The sequence below is a fragment of the Bombina bombina genome, chromosome 1 (assembly GCF_027579735.1).
Source record: "Bombina bombina isolate aBomBom1 chromosome 1, aBomBom1.pri, whole genome shotgun sequence".
NCBI lineage: Eukaryota > Metazoa > Chordata > Amphibia > Anura > Bombinatoridae > Bombina > Bombina bombina.
The window spans coordinates 1,496,129,086-1,496,145,347 of record NC_069499.1 but is presented as its reverse complement, the minus strand read 5'-3'; the positions used below and the strand labels follow the sequence as shown (position 1 = coordinate 1,496,145,347).

Sequence of the window (16,262 nt, the reverse complement as noted above, 5' to 3'; positions counted from 1 at the left end):
TAAACCCAACGAGAGCAACCACCCACGATAAGCCCCTTATCGCTCACGCGTAACAGCGATCCACTTGTAATTTGGCCCAATATGAATAAGAAAACTTTGAATTGTGCATGTATTAATGTAACACCTGCAAATAATAGATTTTGGGAGTGCAGAAGTATATATATATGATAAAGCATGTGCATTGAAAATGAGTTAAGCATTAGAGTATCTAGATAATATAACCTATAAATCAATTGATTGGTTCATTTTTAATTTGTGTTGTAATGTATTTTTCAGGTGTCTGGATATTTGGTTTGATCACCAACTTATCCCTTCTATCCTGTGGTAAGCCCCTACAAGTCTCCAACTATGATGCTGTTATTTGGGGCGCATATAAAGTCTTTGTTCACAGTGCTGGCTGTTTGCTGTTTCATATTTATTTGGACTTCAGACATTGTGGGCTCTCAAAAGCCAAACTTCATTGTTATTTTAGCTGATGACATTGGATGGGGAGACCTTGGAGCAAATTGGCCAGCAGCACTGCAGAGAACTCCCTATTTAGATAAGATGGCTTCAGCTGGAATAAGGTAATTATACCAGTGGAGTTAATTTTTCATTTAAACAAATTTAAAGTGATCAAAATAGAAATGTGCAATTGGAAATAGAAGCATTTTTGAATTATACTTCCATTAGCAAAAATGCTTCTATAAAAGGAACAGTCTAGAAAAAAATAAATTTTCCTGATTTGGATAAGGCATGTCATTTTATGTTTAAATGATTTTTATTAAGTTATAAGTGTGTTATTTTGCAATAACTGGTGAATAGAATACAGAACATTACAAAGTCATTGCCAGTAGGAGTCTTATTGCTAACATTGCATTCTTACCTCTTTATCTTGGAGAGAGAGGTTATCAGTTATATCTAGCTCCAATTCTTAGCAAAATAAGTTGTATGATTGTAGTCAATGTCTAGAACGTGACGTATGTCAACACAAATTTAACAAAAGTAAAGAGAGGAGAAAAAAGAACTAAGAGAAGAGAAAGGAAAATAGGGGAAGGGAAGGACTTTGTCTCGCCGGATGGTCAGGTCATCTCCTCAGGAGTTATATGTTTGCTGAAGTCTCATGGTTATCTTTATGTTCAAAAATCATATGTTGTCTGCTATATTGAAGGCCTCATTAAAGGGACACTGAACTCATTTTTTATCTTTCATGATTCAGATAGAGCATGCAATTTTAAGCAGCTTTATAATTTACTCCTATTATCAATTTTTCTTTGTTCTCTTGCTATATTTATTTGAAAAAGAAGGCATCTAAGCTTTTTTTTTTACGTTCAGAACTCTGGACAGCACTTTTTTATTGGTGGATGAATTTATCCACCAATCAGCAAGGACAACCCAGGTTGTTCACCAAAAATGGTCCGGCATCTAAACTTACATTCTTGCATTTCAAATAAAGATACCAAGAGAATGAAGAAAATTTGATAATAGGAGTAAATTAGAAAGTGGCTTACAATGTCATGCTCTATCTGAATCCCGAAAGAAAAAATTTGGGTTCAGTGTCCCTTTAAGGCATTAAGGGGGTGGGGACGTTTATTTATTTAGGGCTATATAATATTGTGTCAATTGTTTTCATGTAGCATCCAATAAAACCATGTCTTTTGAAAGTTGTCTGTGGTGTTTTGTAGCCCAGCTACTTGTTCTGACATTTTATAGATGAATGTTATTCTAACCAGTATTTCCTCCCATGTGGGGACTCTTTCTTTCCAGCATCCTGCAATGCACATTCTTGTAGCTGTATAGATGATTCTTAAGAATTTATTTATATGGGTCCTATATTTAGGGATCCTTTCATGAAGTAATGCCTGTGGCGCAGTCAATTGTATCGGCTCGACTAATAGTCTGCCTAAGAAATTTGACAATTTATTCCAGGTCCTGGCTATATATCTTGGCATTCCCACCACATGTGGAGATACTTTATGTACCTTCTAATCCACAGCCTCTGTAGCAAAGCCGTGGGTTGTGGGTTTTAGTGTGGGAGGTAATAACTGGTGTAAGGTACCATCTGAATGTTGTTTTAATAGTGTTTTCCCTTATGTCAGCGCTGAGTAATCCTCTGTGTGATTGAAAAAAAATATCCTTTCATTTTTTTTGGTGTCATATTCTATTCTTAAAGGGACAGTCAAGTCCAAAAAAAACTTTAATGTTTCAAAATAGGACATGTAATTTTAAACAACTTTCCAATTTACTTTTAACACCAATTTTGCTTTATTCTCTTGGTATTCTTAGTTGAAAGCTAAACCTAGGAGGTTCATATGCTAATTTCTTAGACCTTGAAGGCCGCCTCTAATCTAAATGCATTTTGATAGTTTTTCACCACTAGAGGGCATTAGTTCACATATTTCATATAGATAACATTGAGCTCATGCACGTGAATTTACCATGGGGACAGCTCTGATTGGCCAAAATGCAAGTCTGTCAACGGAACTGAAATAAGGGGGCAGTCTGCTGAGGCTTACATACAAGGTAATTACAGAGGTAAAACGTGTATAATTATAACTGTGTTGGTTATGTAAAACTGGGGAATTGGTAATTAAGGGATTATCTATCTTTTAAAACAACAAATTCTGGTGTTGACTGTCCCTTTAAGTATCTTTCCCATCTGTCTACCAGGTTTGATTTATCACTATCAGTCACAGCTTTAATTGCGATGCATAATTGGGTAATAGTTTTTTTGGGTCTAGTTTTAGATCTACTAATTTTCTCTACAGTTTTTGGGGTTCCCAGTTTAGTGTCTGAGATGTATTCTTTAAAAGCTGGGTTTAATTGCAGGTACAAGTACCAATGTAAGCCTATTGGGTCTAGTTTATCTATTAGTTGTACAAAGGTCACTATTTCCCACTGTTCTACTACATCTGCAACTGTAGCCCTTCCCAGGTTTTGTGTATGGTAAGGAAGTAATTTTAAGGTTTTAGTCAGTGTGGTCCAGTGTGTTATCGTCAGGGCTTTTAGTGTGGTGAGTCCATAATATAGCCCCCTTGTTGGTGAAATCACCCATGTCAGATTCTAAAGTGGTTCATCTGATCTCCTCAGTTTCATGGATCAGTGCTATTTGTGCAAGTCTTGCTGCCCGGTAATAGTCTCTAAACTTGGATGCTCCCACCCCTCCCCGTTGTCTGTTTGGTCAATAATGTATGGGAAATTCTTGCTTTTTTGTTACCTCTAATGAAACTATTGATTTATCTTTGAATATCGTCAAGATCTTTGTCATCTACTGCTATAGGGAGAGCTCTAAAGAGATAGAGGAAGCGTGGGAGGATAGTCATTTTGACTGCGGAAAGACGATTGTACCAAGAGAAGTTTTTTTTCTTTGTAATGACACAGTGAGTCCACAGATCATCTTAATTACTGTTTGGAATATCACGCCTGACCAGCAGGAGGAGGCAAAGAGCACCACAGCAAAAGCTGTTAAACACCACTCCCCCTACCCACAATCGTCAGTCATTCTCTTTGCTTATATCAGTTGCAATAAGGGGTAAAGTTAGGTATCTGATTCTTCAATAAAGAGTTTATTTTTTAACCCCTTAATGACCACAGCACTTTTCCATTTTCTGTCTGTTTGGGACCAAGGCTATTTTTACATTTTTGCGGTGTTTGTGTTTAGCTGTAATTTTCCTCTTACTCATTTACTGTACCCACACATATTATATACCATTTTTCTCGCCATTAAATGGACTTTCAAAATCTACCATTGTTTTCATCATATCTTATAATTTGCTATAAAAAAAAAATACAAAATATGATGAAAAAATGGAAAAAAACACACTTTTTCTAACTTTGACCCCCAAAATATGTTACACATCTACAACCACCAAAAAACACCCATGCTAAATAGTTTCTAAATTTTGTCCTGAGTTTAGAAATACCCAATGTTTACATGTTCTTTGCTTTTTTTGCAAGTTATAAGGCAATAAATACAAGTAGCACTTTGCTATTTCCAAACCACTTTTTTTCAAAATTAGCGTTAGTTACATTGGAACACTGATATCTTTCAGGAATCCCTGAATATCCATTGACATGTACATATTTTGTTTTAGAAGACATCCCAAAGTATTGATCTAGACCCATTTTGGCATATTTCATGCCACCATTTCACCGCCAAATGCGATCAAATTAAAAAAAACGTTAAATTTTTCACAATTTTAGGTTTCTCACTGAAATTATTTACAAACAGCTTGTGCAATTATGGCACAAATGGTTGTAAATGCTTCTCTGGGATCCCCTTTCTTTAGAAATAGCAGACATGTATGGCTTTGGCGTTGCTTTTTGGTAATTAGAAGGCCGCTAAATGCTGCTGCGCACCACACGTGTATTATGCCCAGCAGTGAAGGGGTTAATTAGGTAGTTTGTAGGGAGTTTGCAGGGTTAATTTTAGCTTTAGTGTAGAGATCAGCCTCCCACCTGACACATCACACCCCCTGATCCCTCCCAAACAGCTCCCTTCCCTCCCCCACCTCACAATTGTCCCCGCCATCTTAAGTACTGGCAGAAAGTCTGCCAGTACTAAAATAAAAGGCATCTTTGAATATTTAAAAAAAAAAAGAGAGCATATTTACATATGCTGCTATGTAGGATCCCCTCTTAGCCCCCAACCTCCCAGATCCCCCCTAAAACAGCTCTCTAACCCCCCCCCCTCTGCCTTATTGGGGGCCATCTTGGGTACTGGCAGCTGTCTGCCAGTACCCAGTTTGCATCAAAAAAAGGGTTTTATTATTTTCATTTTAATTTTTTTCTGTAGTGTAGCTTCCCCCCCACAGACTAACATCCCACCAGCCATACCGATCTAGCTAAATTAAAAATAATATACCCCTTTTTCCCCACTTCAAATTAAAATATTTCTGTAGTGTAGCCCACCTCCGCATCATCCAGGGCCATCGATGGCCGCCACCCGCCTCCCACACCGGCTCCCACCCACCAACGAACTTAGCCGTTAATGTCCGGTGCAGAGAGGGCCACAGAGTGGCTCTCTCTGCATCGGATGGCTAAAAATGGTTGTTGCAGGATGCCTCGATATCGAGGCATCACTGCAATAACCGGAAAGCAGCTGGAAACGAGCAGGATCGCTTCCAGCTGCTTTCCACACCGAGGACGTGCAGGGTACGTCCTCAGGCGTTAACTGCCTTTTTTTTGAGGACGTACCCTGCACGTCCTCGGTCGTTAAGGGGTTAAGCAGAGCAAGTTTGCTCTGGTTTTCTTTGGGATTTAGCTGTAGTCCATGTCAGTCTCTTCAGTAGAGCAAGTGGTGGCTTTTAAGCATTTGGGAACTTGTGGGGTATAATCCCCACTGGGCCTCCCAAGTAATTTCATGCTGCCCTTGGTAGAAAGTTTGAGTAAGTTTACTCAGCCTTTTCTTTTTTCCACAGGTCCATGTGAGGTAGGAAGCCCCTCTTATACCAAGTGAGCTGTCCTTCTGCCGGACAGATTTTTGAGGTAAGTGCCTATTTCTTTCCCTGTTTTGATATAGGAGAATTTGGCACTTTGACAGTTAATTCTGTCTAAATATACAATTAGCCTTCTAGATTAATGGTTTATTGTATGGCATTTTTACAGGCACTGGGGATGTTTGGCTCAGTTTATTATGTTTTCACTTTGGTGTACATGTTTTTTATTTGTGTATTAATGGCTACCGGGAGGTTTGTTAGGCCACGCCCACAATAGGCTTGCTTATCTGAGATAGCAAGGGTGTTTTTGGCGCCCTTTTAGCTGTTTCCTGTTGTTCCTGGATGTTGCAGCTCTGTTGCATAGCTCCTGAGAGGTGGTTCAGCGTTCTCTCCGGTGCGACTGTATGGGGGTCAAAATCATTTTCTGACTTAGTTTCCGGCAGCAAGGAGGTCAGGTAGGCATCTCAGCAGAGCTTGCTTAGGTGTGGAGGTTGCCTGTTGTTTTTTTGTGGGGCTGTTGCTCTGTTTATATTTAAGTTTCTGTCTGAATTTCAGGGACTATAACGTTTGTGTCTCTTTTTGCATTCATTTTGTGAAAAATTGTTGCTGCAAGATTTATTGTGCAGTTTATTTAAGGATTTTCTAGTTTAAAAAAAAAAAAGTCTGTTTAAAATTTAAAGGGACAGTAAAGTTTTTTTGTTTCATTAAAATTCTGATTTGAATTTTTTATTGATTAAGGTTTTTTCCTTTGGAATAAGATGGACCAAGAGGCCCTGCAAGTTGTTGCTTGTTCTCTATGTTTAAATACTAATGTTGAGCCTCCTATCCCTTTTTGTTCCTCTTGTATTGAGAGAACATTACATTACAAGGATAGACTTTTTGATTCTGAGCCTACATTGTCTAGGTTGGATGTCCTGTTCTAGCTAATCCGCAGCTTTCTCCTCATACATCCCAATCTTCTGCAGTGCCCTGTGTTTTGTCTCAGGTTGGTTTTTCCTTGCAGGGTATGGCTACCCATATATCCTCGGCAGTATCTGAGGCTTTGGCCTCTAGTTATCAAAGTCTGGCGGACCTGATCCGACAGTGCGGATCAGGTCCGCCAGACTTCGCTGAATACGGCGAGCAATATGCTCGCCGTAGTCAGCATTGCACAAGCAGCTCACAAGAGCTGCTGGTGCAACGCCGCCCCCTTGCAGACTTGCGGCCAATCGGCCGCCAGCAGGGGGGTATCAATCAACCCGATCGTACTCGATCGGGTTGATTTCCGGCGATGTGTGTCCGCCTGCTCAGAGCAGGCGGACAGGTTATAGAGCAGCGGTCTTTGTGACCGCTGCTTCATAACTGCTGTTTCTGGCAAGCCTGCAGCCTCGCCAGAAACACGGGGCATCAAGCTCCATACGGAGCTTGATACATATGCCCCTTTGTCTGCTTTCTTTCATGTAATTGGCAAGAGTCCATGAACTAGTGACGTATGGGATATACATTCCTACCAGGAGGGGCAAAGTTTCCCAAACCTCAAAATGCCTATAAATACACCCCTCACCACACCCACAATTCAGTTTTACAAACTTTGCCTCCCATGGAGGTGGTGAAGTAAGTTTGTGCTAGATTTCTACGTTGATATGCGCTTCGCAGCAGGCTGAAGCCCGGTTTTCTTCTCAGAGTGCAGTGAATGTCAGAGGGATGTGAAGAGAGTATTGCCTATTTGAATACCATGGTCTTCCTCTAGGGGATCTATTTCATAGGTTCTCTGTTATCGGTCGTAGAGATTTCTTCTCCTACCTCCCTTTTCAGATCGACGATATACTCTTATATACCATTACCTCTACTGATTCTCGTTTCAGTACTGGTTTGGCTATCTACTATATGTAGATGAGTGTCTTAGGGTAAGTAAGTCTTATTTCTTTTCATGACACTCAAAGCTATGGTTGGGCACTTTATATGTAAAGTTCTAAATATATGTTTTAAACTTATATTTGCCATGATTCAGGATAATCAGTGTTCCTTCTTTCAGACTGTCAGTTTCATTTTTTGGGAAAATGCATATGAATAAAATATTTTTCTTACCTTAAAATTTTTCAATTGACTTTTTTTCTTCTAAATTGCGGGCTGTTAGGCTCACGGGTGCAGAAAATGCTACAATTTTTTGGCGCGAGACTTTTTTGGCGCGAGAATATCGTCATTTCCGGCGTCATAGTTGACGCCGGAAGTTTTCACGTGGTTGCGTCATTTTTGACGCATGTTTGTTGCAGATGTTTTTTGGCGCCAAAAAATGTGGGCGTCATACTTGGCGCCAGTTTTTTTTTTTTTTTCACATTATTTCAGTCTCACTTTTTAGTTGCTTCTGGTTGCTAGAGGCTTGTTTTGTTTTGCATTTTTTCCCATTCCTGAAACTGTCATTTAAGGAATTTTGATAATTTTGCTTTATATGTTGTTTTTTTCTATTACATATTGCAAGATGTCACTACCTGACCCTGGATCAGAATCTACTTCTAGAAAGACGCTGCCTGATGTTGGTTCTACCAAAGCTAAGTGCATTTGTTGTAAACTTTTGGTAACTTTTCCTCCGGCTGTAGTTTGTGTTAGTTGTCATGATAAACTAACGCGGATACTATTTCCATTAGTAATAATCCATTACCTGTTGTTGTTCCTTCAACATCTAATGTTCAGGATGTTCCTGTTAATGTTAAGAGAATTTGTTTCTAATTCTACTCGGAAGGCTCTGTCTGTTATTCCTCCTACTAGTAAACGTAAAAGGTCTTTTAAAACTTCTCATATTTCAGATGAATTTTTAAATGACCGCCATCATTCTGCCTTATCTATCTCTGATGAGGATCTATCTGGTTCAGAAGATTCTGCCTCAGATATTGACACTGATAAATCTTCATATTTGTTTAAGATGGAGTTTATTCGTTCTTTACTTAAAGAAGTGTTGATTGCATTAGATATGGAGGAGTCTAGTCCTCTTGATATTAAAACTAATAAGCGTTTAAATTCAGTAGTTATTCCAGAAGTTTTTCCAGTTCCTGATGCTATTTCAGAAGTCATTTCTAGGGAATGAAATAGCCTGGGTACTTCATTTACTCCTTCTCCAAGGTTTAAGAAATTGTACCCTTTGCCATCTGATAGATTAGAGTTTTGGGAAAAAATCCCCAAAGTTGATGGGGCTATCTCTACTCTTGCTAAACGTACTACTATTCCTACGGCAGATAGTACTTCTTTTAAGGATCCTTTAGATAGGAAGCTTGAATCCTTTCTAAGGAATGCTTATTTATGTTCAGGTAATCTTCTTAGACCTGCTATTTCTTTGGCTGATGTTGCTGCAGCTTCCACCTTCTGGTTGGAGGCTTTAGCGCAACAAGTGTCAGACCATAATGCTTATAGCATTGTTAAACTTCTTCAACATGCTAATAACTTTGTTTGTGATGCCATTTTTGATATCATTAGGATTGATGTCAGGTATATGTCTTTAGCTATTTTAGCTAGAAGAACTTTATGGCTTAAGTCTTGGAATGCAGATATGACTTCTAAGTCAACGTTGCTTTCTCTTTCTTTCCAAGGTAATAAATTATTTGGTTCTCAGTTGGATTCAATAATTTCAACTGATACTGGGGGGAAGGGAGCCTTTTTGCCTCAGGACCAAAAATGTAAAGGTAAATATAGGGCTGCTAATCGTTTTCGTTCCTTTCGTCAGAATAAGGAACAGAAGCCTGACCCTTCCCCTAAAGGAACAGTTTCCGTTTGGAAACCTTCTCCAGTCTGGAATAAATCCAAGCCTTTTAGAAAGTCAAAACCAGCTCCCAAATCCGCATTAAAGGTGCGGCCCTCAATCCAGCACAGCTGGTAGGGGGCAGGTTACGATTTTTCAAAGATGTTTGGACCAATTTGATTCAAAGTCTTTGGATTCAGAACATTGTTTCTCAAGGGTACAGAATAGGTTTCAAGGTAAGATCGCCTGTGAGAAGATTTTTCCTCTCACGCATTCCAGTAAACCCAGTAAAGACTCAGGCGTTTCTGAAATGTGTTTCAGACCTGGAGTCGGCTGGGGTAATTGTGCCAGTTCCAGATCTGGAAAGGGGTCTGGGGTTTTACTCAAATCTGTTCATTGTACCAAAGAAGGAGAATTCTTTCAGACCAGTTCTGGATCTAAAAATATTGAATCGTTATGTAAGGATACCAATATTCAAAATGGTGACTATAAGGACTATTCTGCCTTTTGTTCAGCAAGGGCATTATATGTCTACAATAGACTTACAGGATGCATATCTTCATATTCCAATTCATCCAGACCACTATCAGTTCCTGAGATTCTCTTTTCTAGACAAGCTTTACCAGTTTGTTGCTCTTCCTTTTGGCCTAGCAACAGCTCCAAGGATCTTTTCAAAGGTTCTCTGTGCCCTTCTCTCTGTATTCAGAGAACAGGGTATTGCGGTATTTCCTTATTTGGACGATATCTTGGTACTTGCTCAGTCTTTACATTCTGCAGAATCTCATACGAATCAACTTGTGTTGTTTCTTCAAAGACATGGTTGGAGGATCAATTTACCAAAGAGTTCCTTGATTCCTTAGACAAGGGTAACCTTTTTGGGTTTCCAAATAGATTCAGTGTCTATGACTCTATAACAGAAAAGAGATGTCTGAAATTGGTTTCAGCTTGTCGAAACCTTCAGTCTCAATCATTCCCTTTGGTAGCTTTTTGCATGGATATTCTAGGTCTCATGACTGCTGCATCGGACACGATCCCTTTTGCTCGTTTTCACATGAGACCTCTCCAGCTTTGTATGCTGAACCAATGGTGCAGGGATTATACAAAGATATCACAATTAATATCCTTAAATCCCAATGTTCGATCTTCTCTGACTTGGTGGTTGGATCACCATCGTTTAATTCAAGGGGCCTCTTTTGTTCGTCCAACCTGGACTGTGATCTCAACAGATGCAAGTCTTTCAGGTTGGGGAGCTGTATGGGGATCTCTGACAGCGCAGGCTGTTTGGGAATCTCTGGAGGCGAGATTACAATCAACATTTTTGAACTCCGTGAGATTTTCAGAGCTCTTCAGTTCTGGCCTCTTCTGAAGAGAGAATCGTTTATTTGTTTTCAGACAGACAATGTCACAACCGTGGCGTATGTCAATCATCAAGGTGGGACTCACAGTCCTCAGGCTATGAAAGAAGTATCTCGGATTCTTGTATGGGCGGAATCCAGCTCCTGTCTAATCTCTGCGGTTCACATCCCAGGTATAGACAATTGGGAAGCGGATTATCTCAGTCGCCAGACGTTACATCCAGGCGAATGGTCTCTTCACCCAGAGGTATTTCTTCAGATTGTTCAAATCTGGGGACTTCCAGAAATAGATCTGATCTGCTTCTCATCTAAACAAGAAACTTCCCAGATATCTGTCCAGATCCAGGGATCCTCAGGCGGAAGCGGTGGACGCGTTGTCACTTCCTTGGAATTATCAACCTGCTTATATCTTTCCGCCTCTAGTTCTTCTTCCAAAAGTGATTTCCAAAATCCTAATGGAGTGTTCGTTTGTACTGCGGATCTCGTTCGGATGGCAAGTTGCCAACCTTGGACACTTCCGTTTAGGCCAGACCTTCTATCTCAAGGCCCATTTTTCCATCAGGATCTCAAATAATTACATTTGAAGGTATGGAGATTGAAGGCTTAATACTTAGTCATAGAGGTTTCTCTGATTCAGTGATTAATACTATGTTACAGGCTCGTAAATCTGTGTCTAGAAAGATTTATTACCGAGTTTGGAAATCTTACATTTCTTGGTGTTCTTCTCATAAATTCTCTTGGCATTCTTTTAGAATTCCTAGAATTTTACAGTTTCTTCAGGATGGTTTGGAAAAAGGTTTGTCTGCAAGTTCCTTGAAAGGACAAATCTCTTCTCTTTCTGTTTTTTTTCACAGAAAGATTGCTAATCATCCTGATATTCATTGTTTTTTACAGGCTTTGGTTCATATTAAGCCTGGCATTAAGTCAATCTCTCCTCCTTGGAGTCTTAATTTGGTTCTGAGGGCTTTACAGGCTCCTCCGTTTGAACCTATGCATTCTCTGGATATTAAATTACTTTCTTGGAAAGTTTTGTTCCTTTTGGCCATCTCTTCTGCTAGAAGAGTTTCTGAGTTATCTGCTCTTTCTTGTGAATCTACTTTTCTGATTTTTCATCAGGATAAGGCGGTGTTGCGGACTTCATTTAATTTTTTTGCCTAAAGTTGTGAATTCTAACAACATTAGTAGAGAAATTGTTGTCCCTTCATTGTGTCCTAATCCTAAGAATTCTCTGGAGAGATCTTTACATTCTTTGGATGTAGTAAGAGCTTTGAAATATTGTGTTGAAGCTACTAAAGATTTCAGAAAGACTTCTAGTCTATTTATCTTTTCTGGTTCTAGGAAAGGTCAGAAGGCTTCTGCCATTTCTTTGGCGTCTTGGTTAAAGTCTTTGATTGATCATGCTTATGTGAAGTCGGGTAAATCCCTGCCTCAAAGGATTACGGCTCATTCTACTAGGTCAGTTTCTACTTCCTGGGATTTTAGGAATTAAGCTTCTGTTGATCAGATTTGCAAAGCAGCAACTTGGTCTTCTTTGCATACTTTTACTAAATTCTACAATTTTTATGTTTTTTCTTCTTCTGAAGCAGTTTTTGATAGAAAAGTACTTCAGGCAGCTGTTTCAGTTTGATTCTTCTGCTTATAATTTATGTTTTTTTTCATTATAAGATTAAAACTTTTTGATTTGGGTTGTGGATTATTTTTCCAGCGGAATTGGCTGTCTTTATTTTATCCCTCCCTCTCTAGTGACTCTTGCGTGGAAGTTCCACATCTTGGGTATCTGCTATCCCATACGTCACTAGCTCATGGACTCTTGCCAATTACATGAAAGAAAACATAATTTATGTAAGAACTTACCTGATAAATTAATTTCTTACATATTGGCAAGAGTCCATGAGGCCCACCCTTTTTGTGGTGGTTATGATTTTTTTGTATAAAGCACAATTATTCCAATTCCTTGTTTGATGCTTTCGCTCCTTTCTTATCACCCCACTTCTTGGCTATTCGTTAAACTGAATTGTGGGTGTGGTGATAGGTGTATTTATAGGCTTTTTGAGGTTTGGGAAACTTTGCCCCTCCTGGTAGGAATGTATATCCCATACGTCACTAGCTCATGGACTCTTGCCAATATGAAAGAAATGAATTTATCAGGTAAGTTCTTACATAAATTATGTTTTTCCTATGTTACAGGGGAAGCGCAAGAGGAAGTATAAGGTTTCTGATTCTGTTGCAATTGTGTCTACTGTTTCTTCTCATAAGTCTGAGGAGGAACATACTTCCTAAGGGTGAGATCTCGGATTCTGATAGTGTAAATCTTTCTTCTGAACCTGAGGTTGTTTCCTTTTGGTTTAAGCTGGAGCACCTCCGTTTGTTACTCAAGGAGGTTTTGGCTACCTTGGATGATTCTGAGGAGTCAGTAATGGTTATTCCTAAGAAATCTAGTAAACTTAATACGTTTTTTGATGTCCCTTCTTCTGTGGAAGTTTTTCCTATACCAGATCGTGTTTCAGATATTATTGCACGACAATGGGAGAAGCCTGGGATTCCTTTTATCCCTTCTCCAATTTTTAGGAGGATGTTTCCTATTGCTTATTTTATTAAGAAATCTTGGCAGATGGTTCCTAAGGTGGAGGGAGCAGTTTCCACTCTGACCAAGAGGACCACTATTCCTATTAAGGACAGCTGCTCCTTTAAAGATCCTATGGATAAGAAGTTGGAAGCTTTGCTTAAAAAGATTTATGTACACCAGGGGTATCAATGGCAACCGGCTGCATGTATTGCTACTGTTACTAGTGCGGCGGCATATTGGTTTGATGCATTGTCTGATTCTATTCAGCAAGATACTCCTCTTGAAGAAATTCAAGATAGAATCAAGGTTTTGAAGTTGGCTAATTTCTTTATTGCAATTGCTTCTCTACAGGTCATCAAGTTGGGAGCTAAAATTTCTGGTTTTGCCATTTTAGCTCGCAGAGCTTTATGGTTAAAATCCTGGTCTGCGGATGTGTCCTCTAAGTCTAAGCTCTTGTCTATTCCTTACAAGGGTAAGACCTTGTTTGAGCCAGGTTTGGCTGAGATTATTTCTGATATTATGGGAGGGAAGGGGCATTCTCTTCCTCAGGATAAAAGAAATAAACAGAAGGGTCGGTAGAGTCATTTTCGTTCCTTTCATAACTTCTCTGGTAAATCTTCCTCTTCTTCCTCCAAGCAGGAACAGTCCAAGCCATCTTGGAAGTCAAATCAGTCTTGGAATAAGGGGAAGCAGTCCAGGAAGCCTGTTGCTGACTCAAAATCAGCATGAAGGGTCTGCCCCTGATCTGGGAATGGATTTTGTGGGGGGTAGACTCTCTTTCTTCGCTCAAGCTTGGGTTTGAGATGTTCAGGATCCCTGGGTGGTAGATATCGTGTCCCAGGGTTACAAATTGGAGATCAAGAACTTTCCTCCCAGAGGCAGGTTTCTTCTCTCCAGGTTATCTGTAAACCAGATAAAATGAGAGGCATTCTTACGTTGTGTTCAGAATCTTTCTGACATGGGAGTGATAGTTCCTGCTCTGGTTCAGGAATAGGGTCTGGGTTTTTATTCCAATCTCTTCATCGTTCCCAAAAAGGAGGGAACTTTCAGACCTATTTTAGATCTCAAGAATGTAAACAAGTTTCTCAGGGTTCCATGTTTCAACATGGAAACTATTTGTTCCATTCTTCCTTTGGTTCAGGAAGGTCAGTTCATGACCACAGTGGATCTAAAGGATGTGTATCTGCATATTCCCATTCAGAGGGATCATCACAGGTTCCTAAGATTTGCATTTCTAGACAAACATTTTCAGTTTTTGTAGCTCTTCCTTTTGGTCTGGCAACAGTTCCCAGAATTTTTTCAAAGGTCCTGGGAGCATTGTTGGCAGTGCTTCGATTGAAGGGTGTTGCAGTGGCTCCTTATCTGGACGACATTCTAGTTCAGGCTCCATCTTTTCAACTAGCAGACTCCCACACGGAGTTGTTGTTGTCTTTTCTGCGCTCCCATGGTTGGAAGGTGAATTTAGGAAAAAGTTCCTTAATTCTGGCTACAAGAGTGGTATTTTTGGGGACCATTATAGATTCTCTAGAGATTAAATTTTTTCTGACAGAAGCAAGAAAGTCAAAGATTTTCAATATGTGTCTTGTTCTTCAGTCCCTTTCTCGACCGTCAGTGGCTCAGTGCATGGAGGTTATTGGTCTGATGGTTTTAGTAATGGACATAATTCCATTTACTCGGTTCCATCTCAGACCTCTGCAGTTATGCTTGCTCAGGCAGTGGAACGGGGATTATGCAGATTTATTTCCAAAGATTGTTCTAGATCAGATGTCCAGAGATTCTCTTCCATGGTGGTTGTCTCAGGATCTTCTCTCTCAGGGAACTTGCTTTCACAGACCTGCCTGAGAGATTGTAACCACGGATGCCAGTTTGCTGGGCTGGGGGGCTGTCTGGGGTTCATTATGGGCTCAGGGTCTATGGACTCTGGAGGAGTCGGATCTTCCAATAAATGTTTTGGAACAATGCTCTACTAGACTGGTCTCAGCTAGCTTCAACCCAGTTTATCAGGTTTCAGTCGGACAACATAACGTCAGTGGCTTACATCAATCATCAGGGGGGAACTCGGAGTTCCTTGGCCATGACAGAGGTTGCCAAGATTATTCAGACAGAGCAGACATACTTTTCATCGAGGGAGTGGGAACTTCATCCAGAGGTATTTTCCAGCTTGATTCTCAGTTGGGGGCAGCCGGATTTGAATCTCATGGCATCTCGTCAGAATGCCAAGCTCCCGAGGTACGAGTCGAGGTCAAAGGATTCTCAGGCTGTTCTGATAGATGCTCTGGCAGTTCCTTGAACATTCAGTCTGGCATATGTGTTCCCTCCATTTGCTCTTTTTCCTCGGGTCATTGCTCGGGTCAAACAAGAGAGGGCATCAGTGATTCTCATTGCTCCGGCGACCGGCGTGGCCTCGCAGATTCTGGTTTGCAGATCTGGGGGAGATGTCTTCCCTTCCACCTTGGCGTCTTCCATTAAGGAAGGACCTGCTTCTGCAGGGTCCCTTCCTTCATTCAAATCTCGTTTCTCTGAAGCTGACTGCTTGGAGATTGAAAGCTTGATTCTTTCTAAGCGTGATTTTTCTGAGTTAGTCATTGAGACTATGATTCAAGCTCGTAAGCCTGTGACTAGAAAGATTTATTATAAGATTTGGCGTAAATATTTGCATTGGTGTGAATCCAAAGGCTACTCGTGGAGTAGAGTTAGGATTCCTAGGATTTTGTCTTTTCTCCAGGAGGATTTGGAGAAAGGTTTATCTGCTAGTACCCTGAAGGGTCAAATTTCTGCTTTGCCTATTTTATTGCACAAGCGCCTGGCAGATGTGCCAGATGTTCATTCTTTTTGTCAGGCCTTGGATAGAATTTGGCCTGTGTTTAAGTCTACTACTCCACCTTGGAGTCTTAATTTGGTTCTTAGAGTCCTTCAACAGGCTCCGTTTGAGCCTATGCATTCTTTGGATATTAAGATGTTATCTTGGAAGGTTTTGTTTCTTGTGGCTATTTCTTCGGCTCAAAGAGTTTTGGAGCTTTCAGCCTTAAAGTATGAATCATCTTTTCTTATTTTTCACTCTGATAAGGTAGTTCTGCCTACTGCCTTGGGTTTTCTTCCCAAGGTTGTTTCTGATAAGAATATTAATCAAGAGATTGTTGTTCCTTCTTTGTGTCCTAATCCTTCTTCTCATATGGAGCGTTTGTTGCACAACCTGGATGTGGTTCGTGCATTGA

At 40.1% G+C, this 16,262-nt stretch overlaps 1 protein-coding gene across 1 annotated transcript in view; it reads left to right on the top strand.

Annotated features, from left to right (window-relative positions):
- The first annotated feature begins 280 nt into the window (after positions 1–280).
- Positions 281–16,262, top strand: part of ARSG (arylsulfatase G) — a 238,287-nt gene continuing 222,305 nt past the window's right edge. The window contains exon 1 of the mRNA XM_053707697.1: positions 281–566. Within this exon, the coding sequence (XP_053563672.1) occupies positions 349–566 (218 nt within the window). The 5' untranslated portion in view covers positions 281–348. The remainder of the gene's footprint in view (positions 567–16,262) is intronic.